General features: G+C 38.7%; 2 protein-coding genes across 2 annotated transcripts; both read left to right on the top strand.

Moving 5' to 3' along the window:
- Window positions 1-2446: 2446 nt before the first annotated feature.
- Window positions 2447-6715, top strand: LOC148024850 (DNA polymerase epsilon subunit B-like). The gene is made up of 13 exons (XM_087693783.1): window positions 2447-2746; window positions 2926-3079; window positions 3190-3343; window positions 3440-3572; window positions 3743-3819; window positions 3928-4032; window positions 4146-4226; window positions 4367-4497; window positions 4583-4677; window positions 4784-4883; window positions 4965-5079; window positions 5180-5290; window positions 5658-6715. Exons 1-13 carry the CDS (start codon window positions 2560-2562, stop codon window positions 5796-5798), a joined length of 1584 nt encoding a protein of 527 aa, XP_087549909.1. The 5' UTR covers window positions 2447-2559; the 3' UTR covers window positions 5799-6715.
- Window positions 6716-15912: 9197 nt separating this feature from the next.
- LOC148024849 (uncharacterized) lies at window positions 15913-17378 on the top strand. The gene has a single exon (XM_087693782.1). It carries the CDS (start codon window positions 15983-15985, stop codon window positions 16679-16681), a length of 699 nt encoding a protein of 232 aa, XP_087549908.1. The 5' UTR covers window positions 15913-15982; the 3' UTR covers window positions 16682-17378.
- Window positions 17379-19069: the final 1691 nt, after the last annotated feature.

Here is a 19069-nt window from a genome sequence, read left to right as displayed (position 1 = left end):
TGAGTTATATAAGTCTTCTATCATATTATCTTTGTCTAAGCAAGTGTGGTTCAATGCTATTTTGACTAATGATGGTGTATATGATTATGGAAGAAGATATGTGATCTTTATGGCAAGCAAAGTCTTGCATCTCAATTGTATTTAGTTGAAGAATCTTGTTGATCTTTGCATGAAGGAGAGCACCCTTATGTATGCCTATTTGAATGAGTTCTACTCTATTTTCAATCAGTTTATCTTGTAGGGCATTCATTTGAGGATGATATAAATTATTTGTTCTTGTTTGTCACAATATCAAAGTCATGGTATACATTCCGTATTGCTATGAGTACTAATCCCCCTAAAGATGCTTTGAATGCAGTGATGTAAAGAGCACTTTACTTTTAGAAGAAGTGAACGTGAAGCATATTGATACATCCCGTACTTATCATACACTTATGGCGAGAGGCAAAAATGATGGAAATGGAAATAATAACCATGGTAGAGACTCACAACCCAATAGGGGCAAGTCTAAGTCTCGTAGGCAATCACACAGTAATTCCTGTGGTCTTAAGTCCTCTCGTACTTGTCATTATTATGGGGTAGTAGGGTCTGCACATGAGACCGCAATAAAATTGTTCCTAAGTCCAACGTTAAGATAGAAGAGATACATGCCTAGAAGTATAGCTCATATGATTACATACTTGCTACTTCATTAGTTGATGCTACTTAGTTGAGACCGATGCTCCATCTTCTTACTCTTATTGTTGGCCTTTTGATTCAAGAGCTTCATTCCATGTTACCCCCACATTATCATTTGTTTTATACCAATCATACTATCACAGGTTCTATTACATTTAAATATGACACTACATTGGATATTATTGTCATAGGTAATGTGAGATTGCAGTTTGGTATTGGTGTTCTATTTTTACTTCATGATGTACATCATATCCAAGTTTTGACTAAAACCCTTATCTTTGCTGCTAGACAATTGGATGATGATACGTTCCATGTCTCTTTTCATGATTCTCATGGAAAATTACTTGTAGTAGTCTTATTTTCGCTCAAGGTGCCAAGTTTGGTAGCCTCTATCATTTGCTTGTATCTAGATCTGTTAATCATGTATTGGATGTGACCAATTATCCTCATGTATCTCTTTGATATTGGTAACATTAACTATGCTATTTAGTGTGGTGCTAGTGCATGCTAACAAGGATTCTATTTCAAATATGTTGGCTATTTATAGAAAGTTTGCATAGCACTTATATTTTTTTACATTGGGCTCAATAAAGCGGAAAACAACAATTAAGGTGTTCCTAAACAAGATTTCAGAATCATTTTTGCAATATCTAAGCTAAGCTAAAGAATCAAGGTGGTAATGGGTAAAAGAAATGTATGGTTGCATGGGGAGCTACAAGTATGGTTTCATGCATAATATATGCAACATTATGTAAAGGGTCATTATTTGGGCCCTTTTGTATATAATGCCAATCTGATAGGACATGCCACCCCTTAAAACACACTTACACATGCACATGATGCATGCCTCCTTGACTCAAAGATTTAGAATTATTGTATTACGTTTATAATTCTTAGAATATATGCTGAACACAATATCATCCACCATGAAACTAAGTAGATTTAATGCTCATAGGTGACTCTCTACATTGATTCACCTTAGAAATAGAAGAAGGTTATGTAAATAACAAAATTTCAATTTATGCACAAGTTACCATAGAGTTTGAAATCCTTGTTCAACAACCTTAGGAGCTGAGGATTACTTGGGAAGACTTCAACTTTCAATATTGCAAGAACACACATTGACCCTTGAAGCTCTTTTGAGTAGGTATGATGAGTCCATTGTGCATCAAACATATATACTAAAATGTGCATGAATTGCAAATGTGCAGTGCTCACAGCCATAGTATCTTTAACAATAAACAAATTGATGGAGCAAGTGAGAGATTTGCAAGTGTATGTGTCACACATGTTGGTGTAAGATGTATTATTTGACAATGGAAGAATGATTTATCTCAATTAATGAGACTATTAGCCTTTTAGCCCTAGTAGCATGGGATTCCAAAACATCCCTTCCCCCTTGATCCCCAAAACATCCCTTCCCCTTTGGATCAAGCAACACAAGTGGTGGAAAAAGCGTGCCAGATTGGTAGTGCCATAGTGATCAAACTCACTCATGCCAGGAACTCAACCTACTCATGATCAACTCAACCTACTCATGATCCACTACGACCAATGCCAGGAACTCAACCTACTCATGATCAACTCAACCTACTCATGATCCACTACGACCACAACCCCATTTGCAAAAACTCTATAGTGTTTTGGTTATAGAGACAAATGCAAAGTAGCATAAGTCTCATAAGAAAATGAGGTCAGCGTGGGGCTCGTAGGCTTACCTTACACAAAACCGGACACACACAAAGAAAATGGCGGGAAACCGGTGATCCTGGTGCCCGCCATCGCCATCCCGCGAGTCTGAGTCGCCTTCTCTCTCTCTCTCTCTCTCTCTCTCTCTGTGTCTGTGTCTGTAGGTGCGATCCATCCGATCCTGTCGCTTCCATGGGGCCGCCACAGCAGCAGCAGCAGCAGCTGATGCGCAAAGCACAGCAGAAATTCCGACTCCGTGGCGTCACCCTTACCCTCGACGCCCTCAAGGCCCTCACTTCTTCCCTCCACCAAATCGCGGCAGCCTCCGATGATGACGACGCCTTAGAGCAGATCGCCCTGGAGCTCGATAAGTTGCCGCGTACTTAACAATCTCTCTCTCTCTCTCTCTTTGTGTCTCCTCTCAGAGTTCTCTCTCTCTCTTTGTGTCTCCTCTCAGAGTTTCAAAGCTTAATTTCTCTCCCTCGTGCTGAAATTTGCTGCATCGGTACAAGTATGTGTGTATCATGTCCTCACTCGGCCTTCGTTTTTGTTGCCCAGTCAAGAGCACTGTCTTGAACAGGGATGCCATACAAGAGGTCCTTGCCTCGCTCGCAGGAAGCCCTTGCCACACTCATCAGCATGCATTAAAGATCATTGATGCTTTCGACATCCCCAGACTGCGCTACGACCCTATCCGCAAGCTTTTCTATCGGTAAGTCATTTCTTTCTGGAAATAGAGAGCTGAGTGCTCTTTTGCTACTAGTTAATTCTCTTGCATCACCGTAGTCTGTGTGCAGGAACCTAATTGCAATCCTCCAGCAGGTGTCCAGGGAATCTGCCAATCCATGGGGATGCTCAGTCAAAAGCGCTACTGTATCGTGATCGTCTCCAGGTCCTTCAGCAGAGGCTTGTTCGGGATAAACACTTTGCGAAGCCTGCCTTCAATTTTGAGGGCACAAAATCGGGAAGCTGTGAGGTTAAAATTTGTCTATTCATGAACATGTTGGTGTGTATGTTCAATTGCCTATGGATCTGAAATTCTTCTGATGTTCTCGCTTCTGCTACAATGCAGATGACTCAATTGCAATCCTTGATAGGATGTACTGGAAGAAGATGGGTCATGGGTGTAATTTCACAGTTGGAGGATGGGAGGTTTTTCTTGGAAGATCTTACTGCTTCTATTCCCATTGATTTGTCACAAGCAATATCCTTCAGCTGGTCATTCGTTTAATGTCTGAAGGCTGTTACTGCTCTACCTTTTGCTGTCCTTTTACTAGATTTTGCTCCTCAGTGAGTCATCATCGCGTCATTTTTGTGTTCGGTAGTAGTCATACAGAAGCTGTCATACATGGTTGCCTTAATGTGATCCCATACAAGATAACCACAGGTCTTTTTGTTGAAAACACTATCATTGTTGCGGAAGGAGAGCTACAGCCAAATGGTACCTTTCAGGTCAGGAGAATTTTCAAGTCTATTCTTGACAAGGATTGGCCCTTCAAGCTAGTGAAAATTTGTTGATAAGCTACATCATCTTTTCTTCATTCTTATTTTCTCTATCAGGTGCACACCTGTGGTTTTCCTCCAATGGAAAGTAGGAACGTTTCACTCTCTGTCACAGCAGGCTTGGATTTTTTTGGAGGTGGTATTGTGACAGCTGAGGAGCTTGTATCCTTCTTTATGAACTGTAAGGCAATGTTTGATGCAGAAAAGTGGCAATAGCTGCTAGTGTTTTAATATCAATTTTTACCTGCAACAATAGCCCCTTGACTTGAATATAGGTTCGACTGGAGCGTATGGAGAAGAAAGCTGTGAATGACATGTTTGTGATTCTATCTGATGTGTGGCTTGATCATGCTGAGGTCTGCTGACTAGATTAGTGAATACATTCAAGCAGAAATTTTAAGTGAATGTTGCTAGCTTCCCAATGCTGTATGCAATGGAGAATTAACTGGGAGCTTTCTCGTGCTGTTTTGTGAATTGGATGCTTCTGTTGGAGCAGACCTTTGACAAGCTCACAACCATATTTGATGGCTATGAGACAGTGGATGTGGTTCCCTCTCTCTTCATTCTAATGGGGAATTTTTGCTCTCATCCCTGCAATCTGGCTTTTCATGACTTCAACAGTCTTCGGTAAGGTGAATAAGAGCATTTGCATCTTGGATATAAATGTCTTTTTTCTGCAAACTTTTCACTCTGACATTTATATATGATGTAGCATGCAATTTGATAAGCTGGGGATGATGATTGCTTCCCATCCCCGAATCAAGGAGCAAAGCAAATTCCTTTTCATTCCTGGTCCTGAGGACATGGGTAATCTCCCTTTGACATCAACTCACTCCGACACTGCTGATGCTGGGGTAAACCCCTTCTTTGTTTTTCAGCAGTCATTTGACTTATTTTGCCCACATGTATGAAGGTCCTGCAAATGTCTTGCCTAGGCCTGCTCTTCCTAAATACTACTCCAAAGAAGTGGTGAAGCACCTCCCAAGTGCAGTTTTTTCCTCTAATCCTTGCAGGTAACTAATTTTTTAGTTGCTCACTTAAGTTTGACTGCTGATAGAAGCCATTAACAAAAATTTGGTGGTCAAACTTTCCAGAATAAGGTTTTATACACAGGAGATAGTACTCCTTCGCCAAGATTTGCTCTATAAGATGCGTCGCTTATGCCTGCTGCCACCATCTGAAGAGGAAACTAGTGACCCTTTTGAACATGTATGTTTTTCTTTGCTGTAAGCATCTTGGAAAGTTGATATTACATTATCTAGTTTTGGCAACAAATCTAACTTGGTAGTGGTTTTTGGCCTACCATCAGCTCGTGGCTACAGTTGCCCATCAAAGTCATTTGTGTCCATTGCCTCTGACAACACAGCCGATCAGCTGGAATCATGATCATGCTCTTCGTTTGTACCCAACACCACACACAGTAAGTTGGCTTTCTGTTCAGCCATTGGCAAACCTACTTATCAATAGACTGTTTAAACATTACTTGTCAATAGACTTTTGAAAGATGGATTATCGAGTTTTCATTCACTTGACTGGATGGCTAGGAATGACTACCAATCGTCAGATATTTTACTGCATGTGATTGTAGTGCCACATCAGTTGCTCACTGCCTTTTCTCCCTGGATTACTGGTAGAATTTAATGTATGGTTTATGTCACATGAATATTACAATCTTCATTTGTAGAATGTAGACCATTGCTTAGTAGGCTCTCAGTTAAATGTCAAATTTTGTTCACAACTTCAATGTTCAAAACCTATGCTCTTCTAACTTGTTTTCTTTGTAACAGGTGGTGCTAGCAGATTGTGCAGAACAAAAGGTTTTCAAATACACTGGACTAACGTGCATTAACCCTGGTTCATTTGCCAATGACAGCACTTTCATAGCCTATCGCCCTTCCACATGTGAAGCAGAGCTTTCAGCCATATGATCAGGGTCAAGGCATAGAGTCTAATGCGGTGAAATTCTTTTTGCTGACACCGAATACGTCTAGACATTCATACTGCATTTCGCCGCTGCCAGCTCGTGAAATGTTCACAGTGCAATGCAGCATGCATGCATAACTGGTGCATTTTGTGCTTGTATGTCTGTGAAGACTGAGCTGATCAGCCTCCATTGTAAGATGCTCACATTACACTCCAAATCATCATAGTGTAATATATCTGGTGGTTGTATGCTTGACCTTTGTCATAAAGTTATCTGGGGGAAAACGGCCAGGATGTATATATAATGTATGGATTATGCGAGGCTGAAAGACTGGCTAGTTAGCTGCATAGTCAGTACCTACTGCCCTTCATGAATCCCCAAATGAAAAATGGAATGTTGTGTCAATCTGATAAACTTTAACATGCCCTTTTGAATGTATCAGTCATAATGTCTTTTGAAGGCGTAAGATGAATGCATATGTAAGTACCTCTGGCAGCAAGTAGCAAGCACAAAACTGTCAGAAAACTCAGGAGTGCTGAAAGCTATCGTAAATGTACACTGTGTCCAAGGACAGAAGGTTGCAATGCATAAGGCAGAGGGGAACTATGCTATCAGCAATCTCTCTTCGAGTGATGAAAGTACAAGGTTGGACTGCTAACGTAAGCATGCAATCTCTCGTAACGATGGCCTATGTGACTAATCTCATCAGGAGCTTAAGCGATTACTGTGCTAAGAGCAATAAAAAACTGTTTTACATATGATCAATCTTGTAAACCTAATATTTCTCCTAGATCTTATTTTTTAGTACTCACCTACATTAGTGGGAAAAGTAAAGTCGCAAAGTTCCAAATTATTTTTCAGATTGTAAAATTGAGAATAAGGTAACTCAATTTTAGCCCCTAATACAAGGCGTTTGTGATTCATGCATTGAACTTTGAAAAGATCTTCTGATGCCTTTCTAGTGAAAGAATGTATCCTCCAATTTATGATCAATTAAACATACTTTTAATAACTAGTCTTATGAAAATGTACTTGTTTCCTCGTCATTTTGTGAAATTTGTTTGTTACATCTCCATGCTAAGGACTTTCCAACCATGTTTTAACCACTTTCTTTTGGCCTAATCATAAGATGCCATTACACAATTTTATTTGCCAAAATAGTTGAATCCACTAGTTTGTTTAGGGAATTGAACTTAGCTTCTTATGCAACCCAAACACACCTTAATGGTTGCTCTAAACATTATTGGGTATTTCATATTTATTGTTCACAAAGTATTTTGCAAGGCTTTCGTGAGTTTACCTTGGTGTGGTAGAGTACTCTCCTTGATTGATTAGAGGTATGCCTTGAATGGTTTATGTTTGAAAATTTAATTGGGTGGAGATGGTATTTGTCAATTCAATTACTCAAAGGCTCTCCCTTGATAGATTGATCTAAATATCTACTAGATTAGGATTTCACATTGTTTGTGATGCACACATCATATGCTCCAAGGTAATTCCATTAACTTCATATTGTTGTGTTGTTGTCTACTTTGAGATCTAAACTTATTGGAGTATGCTAGTTTATAGTGAGGTTCTTTGACATTTTCACTTCCTTTTCCTCAAGCATAAACCACCATAGGTTGAGAGAGAATTTTATCTGTCTTTTAAGATGCCTCATATGTGTAAGGACCAATACCATGTGTAGCTAGATACTTAGACATAATACACTCTTGGGGCTAAATGCACAAAAATAACCCCAAACTTAAATCAAAATAGATAGACCTCAATAAAAGAGATCCTTGTTTGAGGGTATCCTTGAAACTTTTAGATGAGAGTCTTGCCTACATGAGATATAGCCCAATTACCTTCCTTTAAGGCCACTTACTTGGTGGTCTCTTATGGCTTCTCCTTGAGCTCATTTGGTACAAGCTTATATGCAACCCACAATGTGTTTACTTACCTAATTTCAAAAGATTAATTTTACTTTAGAGCCCACCAAAACTAAAGCTAGCTTTATGTTCCCCTCAAATATGGATCTCATGGCTTTAAGATGCATGAGAAGTTATACTTTTTGAAGAGGATACTTTTTGAAGACCTCCTCGATCTCAACCTTGAGGCAACCAATTTTCATGTATTCCTTGTGATGCTTAATATTTGTGAGCTTCTCTTAACAAATCTTAATCTCATTCTTTAGGAAGCTTACTAGCTTGAATATTTTGTTTCATAGCTTATTTCCTAAACTATGCCATGGAATTTGATGCCATTGGAGTGGATGCATATTTTACAATGTGCTTGGGCACCATGTTAATTGTATTCTTAACAACTAATTCTTCCATGGATGCTTCAAGCACATTCACTTGGGCTATGTCATGGTTAAGGGTTTGCTCAACAACCACTAAGTGGTGGCTTACTTTATTTCACACTTGAGCTAAGCATTATCTTGTTTGAGGATGATGGGGTTTATCACCTTAGAAAAATAAAAAAGGGTGAAACAAATTCAAAGGTAAACTCAAGAAGGAAACTCTTAGTAAAAGGGTTGATACATGCTCTTTGAGGGAAATAGCTTTAGCGAATTGCTTTGATTTTCTTTTTTGCAACAAAATATAAATGTTGGGGTAAAGGCTAATGACCAAAGGTATGGCGAGTACCCTTGTACACTTGTATGGTCATACATAAATGAAAATAAGGAATAAGGGTAGAATTGAGTATCCACTAAAAAACTTCTCATGTGTTTCCTCTCTCAAGGGAACCAAGCAGTGGATATCACAGATCAGCTCAAACTAGCACAACTAAAAGCATGACTAGGTGAGATTGCCGAGATGAAAGCATCTAGAAAATAGGGCAAATGGCCAATTTATTGAGGTGGTAAAGCCATCATAGAAGAGTTAAAAAAGCCTAAGTGTTAGGCTACTTTAGGGTCATTACCTTATATTATATAGTAACTCTTGTAGCCTTAGTATTGCTTGTTTTTTCATGCCATTAGTAACCCCAAGGTGAATTGTACATGGATCTTGAGTTTGTCATTCTGTCCTCTGCGCCTTTTAGGCATCTTAAAGGATGTTCATATCACTTTCTTTCTTTCTTTCTTTCTTTCTTTCTAACTCTCTCTTTGCTCCATTTTGTTGACTCTGTATCCCACCAATACTTCCTCTCAACTAGCATTAGAGCAATATCTATGGGAGCTTGTGGTTTGAGTAAGAAGCATAAGGAGGCAAGCTTTGTTGCATGTTCAAGAGTTAAGCTTCGTTGTGACATTTGTTATAGGGCATCTCAAACTGTAGCTCTCATTCTTAATGCAATCAAAACCACTCTCTCTTGAATGGAAAATTTCGAACCTAGAACATCAAACAATTAAATGAAATTATCATGCCATAGATTTTTGTTTTATGATTCCAAAAATCCAAAGATGCAAAATGTCTTCATAAGATCACACATGTAATGACTCCATACATTTATTGGTTTTTCTTTTTTGCTCATGTTTGAGGGAGCAATAGGCGGGGTGAGTATGATGATTATATTAAATTTTGAAAGGAGAAAGAGATGCAAATCCTATCATTGGGCTCTTTGATTTAAGTAAATAGATGCTTCAATTTAGGGAGCCATCGAGGCTTAGTTTAGGGGCTTCTATAGCTCGATTTTGAAGTGTTTACATAGCCTATAATGGATAGATTCAAGGCAGTTTGATTGGTCTTTGGGATTGTTCGGCAAGAGATTTAGGTAAATGTATGATGTATGTAAATATGGGGTTGCTTAAACAAAGAGATGACTTGTTTTTAGAAGCAATGGGTTAGCTAAATTGGAAAAGTAGGGGGCTTTCTTATTGTTTTCAAGCTCATACATGTGTGTTTGTGTATCAGAGAAGAAGAAAGAGAGATACAGTTGATGTTTTGTAAAGATTGGGATTGCTTATGGGCTTTATTTCTCATTTGAGTATTGCAGGAGACTATTCTTGATAAAAACAACCTAATTTGATGCATTTCCAAGAGATGGGTTGTTCGACACAATTTTTATCCATGTTTTTGCTGTTTAAGAAAGCTACATGCTATTAATGTGATTAAGAACCCTCTTTTTTAACCTTTGAATTAAGGTCAGACAAGTTGGAACTAACTTTTGTATGCATTGAAGAGTGCTTGGGTTGTTTTGGTATTTCTTTTGCCATTGGTTGGCCATCATGGTGAGTAGTCAGTTTTGTAGTTTGTTTGGTCTTCTTGGTTACATAGTTGATACCGTCTTTGTTGCTTGTTAGTTTGCATATATTGTAGTGATTATGGCTTCGCCTTTTGCTTCAAAAAATGCGCTTTTAATATTGAGAAGTTGGATGGCACAAACTTTTTATATTGGAAAGAATAAACTTACATTGTGTTGGTACAAAAAAGACAGATTAAATCGATCAAATGCAAAGGTGCAAAGCTTGGAGACATGATAAGAGATGTATGGGATGAGATGGATGAGCTTGTATCCTTTACAATTATGTTGACTCTCTCTCAAAATTAGTTTACCTTAATGTAAACGATACAAATGGTGGCACATTTGGAATTGAAGAAACTATGCAACCTCTATAAGAAGTAAATTGCTGCCTTATTATTAGTTTAAAAAACTCATTGATCTTCACATGGAAGAGAGGATATCCACCTCTAACCATCATGATCTTTAGTCAATTGTTTGCTCAAAATCTAGCTTTTGAAGATTTAGTTGGGGTCATGTTTTTACTTGTGACCTTACTTGAAAGTTGAATATTTTAGGACTACAATGAGTAACTCAATACTTGTTGGTGGATTGACTAGTGCTAATGTAAAAAATAGCTTGCTTTTACATGATAGGTGAACAAAAAGAATAATGTAGGTAACTCAGTACTTGTTGGTGGATTGACTAGTGCTAATGTAAAAAATAGCTTGCTTTTACATGATAGGTGAACAAAAAGAATAATGTAGGTATTAAGGGCTCTAGTACACACAATTAGAGGGAGCCCAAATGCAAGGGGAAAATCTTGTGATAGAGAGAACTCAAGAAATAAGTCATGCACTAGGAAAGATGGGGAATACTTTTATTGCAACAAGAAGGGTCATATTAAGAATGACTAAAAGTGGAAGAACAAGAATAGAGGTAAGTAAAAGAGTGATGACAATGGCAAGAAAAAGGAAATATTGAAGGTTAAAATTGAAGAGCTAAACACTAGATGTAGTAATAGTGATGATGGTGATATATTGTATGCCTCCAATATTGGGGATGCATTTCTTGTTGCTATAAATATTGACAAGTCTCAATACTAGATCCTTGATTAAGGGGTGACATTTCATGTTACTCCTCATAGGGAGTGGTTTGCTACATATGATGCATGTAGAAAGGATATGCTTGATTGGGAAACGACTTTTCATTTCATGTAGCATTATGTAGTGTAAGATGTATATTTATCACTTGTCAACGGTCCCCTTTTTGTGCTTAAGAATGTCCACCATGTACTAGACTTAAAGAAGAGCTCGACTAGCATTGGATAACTAGATGATTATGGTTATCGTATTATATTTCATAGTCACTCTTGAAAGATATGTAAAGGGCCACTCATTGCCAGAGGGCCAAAATTTGACACTTTGTACCCTTGGCATGTATTTAGTGTGAGGCATCACATTGTAGTTGTCATTGAATAGCCATATGTATCTCTTTGGCATTAGTGTTTGGGCCATATATTAATGAATAGAATGAAAGCTCTTTCTCATTTGTAGTATCTTCCATCTTTTAGTTTCTTTGAATTTGAAATGTGTGAGCACTGCATGTGTGGAAAACAAACTAAAATGTCACATAAGAAGGGTCTTGGCATGAGGAAATGGAACAATCAAAATTGGTACAATGATGTATGTGGGCATATGCTTACAACCTCATTGGGAGGAGCATCTTATATTGCTATGTTCATTGATGATGTTATGTATCCACCAAAAATCTTCTTGCTCTCTCTCTCTCTCTCTCTCTCTCTCTCTCTCTCTCTCTCTCTCTCTCTCTCTCTCTCTCTCTCTCTCTCCATTGCATATGCATCCCACTAGTGCATCCTCTTTTACTCATTTGATTTTGGATCTTAAAATATTTATAACCTTAGAAAATTAGGAAAGTCTTGATTTTAAAAAACAAGACAAACTCAAGGAAACCCTTACTAAAATGAGGTGATATATGCTCTTTGATGAAAATAAGGAAATAAGAGAATATTGTTCTTTTGGAATATATAAGGAGAGCAACTTGTACATGTTTGTTTGAATACTATAATATGGAGGTAAAGCACATCATGTAAATGGTGATGGGGGGTGTTTGTGTTTATTTATTTGACATACGATTATTTACATGTGTGTGTGTGTGTGTAATGCATGGTTTTACCTTTTTTTATATTTTCATGATTCCTTCAACAAGTTCTTTAGCCAACATGTCTATGTCTAAGTCTTTATATACTTATTCACCCACATGATCATAGATAGAATGCATTCATATTAACACCAATAGAATATGATAGAAAATTTTGGTATCTTACTACTTAGAACTAGCTTAATATTTTTTAAATCAAGTAGTAAACCAAACACTTGCCCAAGGTCCTATACTCATTTAGGGTTTATACCATATAGGCATTTGAATGAAGATGCTTTAATCCCCATGACCAACTATAAGGTATGCAATGCATTTCAAGACTAGACCCTTTAATACTTAAAAAAAAATGCGGACAAATAAATACGTGTTAATTGAAGTAAAAAAGCGTAGTTATAGCATCGAGATGGATCAGTCTTGAAGACCAAAAGGGACCAAAAGGTTTTGTAGAAATGGCATAGATGACTTGCTTGTTAAGTGCGTAAATGAGGCCACAAGGGTTATTTAAAGCCTTCAAGGGTAAGCACCAGTGCTTTAGGATGTAGCCAAAGTCTTTAGTCTGCAGAATTAGTTGTGCTTTCACTACCTAAAATCTTTGAAAATGATGTTTCAAAAAGGAGAACATCCATTGGTCACACTTTAGAACATGATTAGACTTTATTCTTTTTGTGAGAGAGGAAGAGAGACATTGATCCAAGTAAGGAGCCCTAAGTTCACCAAGTCTAATTAATAATCACTTCTATGTGAGAAAATATGAAAATGTCACTCAATCTTTTCAAATAATCTTAACGCATTGTATTTGAGAAGCTAAAACACTTACTCACTTGTCAATAAATCAAGAGACCTTTCTAGCTTTTTTATCCTTTTCATCAATGAGCTATTAGGTAGGTGGGTGTATTAGTAGCTCGAGATCACATGTTCAATCCCTTACCTTGATAGCTCCAATAAATGTTATCCTCCTTAAGGATATTGGACTCAATGGGTGATTACAAGCATGAATATCAAAGAATGGTGGTGAACAAGCCTCCATTGAGAAAGAGAGTTGATACATTAGATGGTAATTTATTATTGATGGAGATTCTTGTTAGCTTCTTCAACACTCATAATAACCCAACTTCTCTTTCTTCTTTCGAGTGGAGACTTTGAATTAAGTTGGATAATTTCAAGAAAATCTTCTATGGTTGACTAGATATCTAGTTTGGGGCTAAGGTTTTGGTTTTGAACCCTTGCACCATTTAACCTTGGTAAGGATTCAACAATGTAATGCATGTGTGACACGATGCTATTTCCCTATTAATTTGACATTGTTAGTTTTTTCATGTGTTTAATTCAATATGTCGTTCTTCGATTAGTTAAACAAGGATACATGATCTATAATGAACCACTTGTTACATCCTAGTCAAATCTACCATTCTTTGAGGCAAGGGTGTGCATTGATCTCTTTTATTTGTTATTGGCACCCATCCTATCTTTTGCATGTTGCAGGGCTTCATTCATATGGGGGAGCATTTTGAAAATTACATATGAATAATTAGTTGGTTGAATAGGGCCTGATGAGAAGTTACTAATGATGCCTAGATCAAGTGGGGACAATATTACTAAGGCTTTGGCATATTATGAGATCAATTAGAAGATTCTAATTGGATAAGGTGTCATAAATATAAAATTCTAAGACCTAGGCTAGGAGGGCACTAGGAGACAAGTTTGTTCAGAAACTAAAGGATGGTATCAAGTATATTGTATATTAGCTTTTAAGAAATGTGTAAAGTTCTAGATGAAGTGGTGGCCATGGCATATGGACTTAGGACTAACATTGATTGAAAGTAGTGTACATGTGGAGAAAACAAAGTTAGCTTAGGGGTTGATCTCCTCTTTTTCATGCTGTGATTCAACACTTAGAGTCTTATCATGTCTTTGTTAGAAACTTGTTTTCTTTCATGCCCTTCTTAGCCCTATAGCTTAGCTTATGTCTTAAGTGAAAATGTTAAGGTTGTTACCCTACTTGTAAGGAAAACATTTTATGGTCTATAATGACTCCGAGATGTTTGATATACATTCTAAGTAGAGAAGTTTTGACATTAAAATAGGTGTAGATATGGTACACTCATATTTAAGATGAGATTATGAAGGAGTTTAATGAATGCCTTTTGTATTCTTAAGTGGCTTGGATATAAATTGTAGATGTAGACATTTTCAAACATATGAAAATCAAATTTGTTAATAACTAAAGGCTGAAGTAGTGGATGCTAAAGAATATCAATGTTCTTATAGGTCTGATATGTTATCTTTTATGGATGTGTTTCCACCAAGCCCAGGTGTGCAACTAGGTTGGGAACTTATTGTGAAACTCATAGGTTCCCATGGCTTTTGGGTTTGCAACCACAATGGGTAATGGGGGAGGCATGGCCCGAAGTGATTTCCAATCAAATTAACATATTAAATGTCAAAAAGTGCCACTTTTTGGACACTTGGCTTCCACTAAGCAAACCAACCAATCTCATCAACCTTTTCATGTTGTAAAAATTTTGAATTTTAAATTGGGCCACCCTGTCACATCAATACACTAAATGCTTTTTGGGGTGTTGAACCAGGTTGAGCACCCAAGGCTTGGTGGGAATAGGTTCTATAACAAGCTTCTTCATCATTGGGAAGTGGTTGAGGAAATTGATCAAATTTAGGCCTAGATGAAAATGGTGTCGTGTTTAGTAGGGATGGGACTCAAGCTTTTGACTTGGGCAAAGATTGTTTGCACAATAAGACTAATTGGGCTTGCAATCGTGGAGAATTCAAACACATGCATCCAATCTTTTTAGAAAGCATGCAATTACTTGAGGTGTGAGAAGCCCATTGATATTAGTTTTGATGCTAGAGGTGAACACATTAGCTAGATTCTTAGTCTTCTTAAGTTGGAAATACAATGTTTCAAGCTCAATTGTCATTTAAGGGTTTTTGGGATGCTTATTAGGTAGTTCTTAGAGGTGTAGAGATGACTAATCAAAATGTTTGGCACTTGGATTAGCTTGCCCTAGTTGGCAAGTTAGGCCAAAAAGGATTTGGTTCATGCCTTCTCCTCTTCATTTAATTTATGATGCTTTGCCTTGTAACTTAAAAAAAGAAAGAAAGCGAGATTAGAAATGCATATGTTAATCAAAAGATTTACATCTTCCATAGGAAAAAGGTTGTAAGAGCACTAAGTCCTTAAAGGAATGAGTAGTCCTCTTGAAGCGGCTTACCGCTACTGCGAACTCGCTCCGTAGAAACGAGGTTGGAGAAATATTTTTACTTTTCCTGCAAGCTAGGTAAAGAATTGGAAGGCCAAGGCCCTTATCTTACTTGAGGTGGAAGATGTGCCACACATTTCAAGCAAAAGGGTTAAGGCCGGTATCTTACTTAAGGTGAAAGATGTCAAACACCGCAAGCAAAGATAAAGGCATTTTTAAGGCTACAATGATGGGGTACATACATGTGAGCCTCAATCAACAGGAAGGTACAGGTACCACCATGTGCCCAAAAATCAAGGTCATGTGCTGTCTCTGTAAAGCTAAAGCAAGACTAAAGAGGCGCGTGACGGCCGGCGGTTGAGGTTGATTAAAAATTAAGGACGACAAGCCGTGACTAACAATCGCTCTTGAGCAGGCTTTACGTGATTAGATTAATTAATAATAAAATCTCGTCTGTTTTTCCTTGGATGCGACCTGGCGGCCGACGTGTAACAGCTAGCTCTGCGTGTGCCTGTGTGTGTAGGCCGACGTGTCACAGTACTCCATTCTTAACTGGAGGGCCTTATACTTGGGTTATTTTTGAGAGAGTGAGACACACAGACAGACAGAGAGAGAGAGGGGGAGAGCGCAGACAAGGGTCTTCATGCCTATGGGACGCCCCCTACCTCTCACATCACACTCCCCTGACTCTTCCTCTCGCATCCTCACATCCTCCTCCTCTCTTCCATCATCATCATCATCATCATCATCGTCGTCCACCATTTCCTCCTCTGATGCCCACCCAGAAGCAGGTCCCTCCAAGAGATCATGGAAGCGCAAGAGACACAAGAGGACTTCTAGGCCTCATGTGGAGCCTCCCACCTGTGACAGACGAGACGGTGATCATGCGCAGCCAAAGCTTGGGGGCGCATTTCCCTCCCCCCAGAGACCGATTACATGCCATGAGGACAATGAAGGCTCCCTCAATGGCCGCAATGCCCCTGCTACATGCTCCGAATGCGCCGCGGGGCTCGTCGCCGACTGCGCCGCTGTGTGCTGCTGCCCTGTTGCTTTGCTTCATCTGGCAGGATTGGCCTTCATCAAGCTCCCATGTGTGCTGGCTTGGAGGACATTACTCAGGCTGAAGAAATGCCTGCGCAGGAGAAGTACTTGCCCATGCGATGGTAAGGATGATGATGGCAAATGGAAACAGACCTCTCCAAGACATAGCTGTGCGGCGCCGTGGTCCCGCTGCGGCTCTCCAGATACAGCAGAAGCCGTGCCGCGACCGGTGCTATTCGACAGCCCCAGCCTTTGGGAGCACTTTGATGCAGGCTCTGTAGGCTTTGGTGCATACCCATGAGAAACTCTGATGAGATGTACTTGCCCAGCGAGTCACCATTAAAACGGCTTGCAGGCCTACAAGCAATTGATGCAACCTCCAACAGGCTGCATAGATTGATACAAACACAATTATAATGTGGATTTCTGGATCTCTCACCAAACACTACATCAGTATCCTGATGGTGATACCCGAACCTCTTTCTCTTCTGACAATTTCAGAGTGGCATTGCAACTCTGGCATGGCTGGTGGGAGCTCCTGCCATGATCCATGGTGGCAGATTTTGTCCATGTGATCATTGACGGCAAGTGCCAGAAGTCAAACCCGTAATTTGCATTCATAATGTGTCCATACAAGAATTTCGCATCAAGCAATGTAGGTATGCTTGCTCTCAAGTGTAGCATCATCCTTGTGTCTACTCGTGTGATGGCTCTTTGTGACAAGCCAATGCTCCGAAAAGCATCTCGGCTTGCATGGAGGACAAAGCCAGTAGCTCAGAGAACCTGCCGCACGTCTATCAAAGGAGAGGAGCTTGGAAGTGTGTGACGATTTCGCAGGAGTGAAACCAGTCGTAGTGAGCCACGTTTGAAGGAAGAGTCTTGCATAATGTAAACTGGTACAAAGATTATATGTTCATTTCTCCTTTACATATTGGAACAACTACATAACAAGCATGCACCATTGCTCGTGAGCATTGCCCTTTAAAGAGTTATTTTTGGCCCTAACGTTCCTTGTTTTTGTTTATTACATACCGTTTTTATTGTTGTAGCTTTTACACGTTCAAGATGTCAAGTCCAATGAAGATTAATCTATAACCCATATAGATCAAAACCATATGCAATTAACAAGAAGATATCATGGTGACCATGCTAGTTTTGAATTGATTTGAGGGGATTTGATCATAATGTGAGGACCAAACATTGGGGAGAACACTTCATGAACTAAAAGTTTCACATGTAGAAAGCTTTGATAGTTTGCATGTAATATACATGGCAATCAATATTGTTGTTGTTTAGACTATCAATATTGTTGGAGATACTGTTGTTGTTTAGACTATCAATATTGTTTAGACTATCAATGATTGCAAAGGTATAGACTATCAATATTGTTGGAGATACTTAGACTATCAATATTGTTGTTGGAGATGTTTAGACCATCAATGGTTGCAAAGGTTGTCCTTTGGCATTTGGAGGTGGTGTTGGATGATGATGCCTAAAGAAGGGGCTTGAGGATTTGCCCTAGGGTTAGGCTATTGTGTTTTTGACCTTGCCCTCCCAAGGACATGGGACTATTTCACAACCTTACTAGAGAATAAAGGGACAATTGTGATGCAAGTCATAGACCCTTTGTTAGTATTGCCTATTAGGGCATATACTATTACAATAGCATCATGATAATATTATTATTCTTCGAAAAATTGTCGCTAGTCAACTTTAGTTAAGCACTTAACTTCTAGGAAAGTATGCTAATAAAGAAATGGTAACATGATAAGGTAATTCATCTTTGAAAAATCATCCCTAGCTAGCTTAAGTAGCTTACTTTTAGGAAAGAATGCTAATAAGAAAAGGGCAATGCTCCTATGAATAAGATGGTAGTGGACATAAGTATGGAAAGTATCTAAGATTGGATGGCTTGCCTATGAAAGTGTTATCGTACCTTGGAGATATTTGCCCATAGAACCTTATCGAGATGCTTGACTTGGTAAAGAAGTTGGGTACTTACTTAAGGAATATAATAGATAATCAATCAAGCCAATCTCTAAGACATTGGCTTAAAGCAAACCCTCTCATTGAAAACCATTAACAATACTCTACTTCTTATATAAGAGTGTTAGCCAAGGCTCTTGGCTTAAGGATTAAGCACCTCTTTGCAAAAATAATCCATCCACATCAATATGAAGTTATGTTTGGGTGGGAATAAATGATGCCATTTTCAATCTGATCTTCTCCATGGGTTATTCATTAAGCATGCAATCTAATTTTGTATTCGTCAACATGGACTTAGATAAGGCATGTGACATGGTTGGTGGATCTTTCATTATGGAAACCTTGAAAGTTCTTAGCTTTGGTTCAGTGTTAATGAGGATCATTAGGACACTATTTAGCATAGCCTTTGCATGCATCATCATCGCCCTTTGTTTTGAGAATACCCACTAGCTAGGGATACCCTTCCCCTCCCCCCACTGTAAGGGCTTTGTAGCTATACCATGACGTTGCTAAGAAACACATATATAGGAAGTAGTAGTGACTTTGAGCCCTGCTGTAGAGTTGCATCAGTCTGTTGAGGCTTTTTAGGTGGAAGACCTTGGGCCTTGGAGCGACACTCCTCGTCCACATGTCCCGCTCTCTGGCAGTGCGTGCAAAACTGGTTTTTCTTAGGGAGTTGCTACCAGATAGGTCTAGATTCTTT

Source organism: Lygodium microphyllum, chromosome 15 (genome assembly GCF_053477565.2).
Source record: "Lygodium microphyllum isolate KBCC chromosome 15, Lygodium_microphyllum_v1.1.10, whole genome shotgun sequence".
Lineage (NCBI taxonomy): Eukaryota > Viridiplantae > Streptophyta > Polypodiopsida > Schizaeales > Lygodiaceae > Lygodium > Lygodium microphyllum.
The sequence above is the reverse complement of the archived record's forward strand: the minus strand, read 5'-3'. Positions and strand labels throughout refer to the sequence as shown.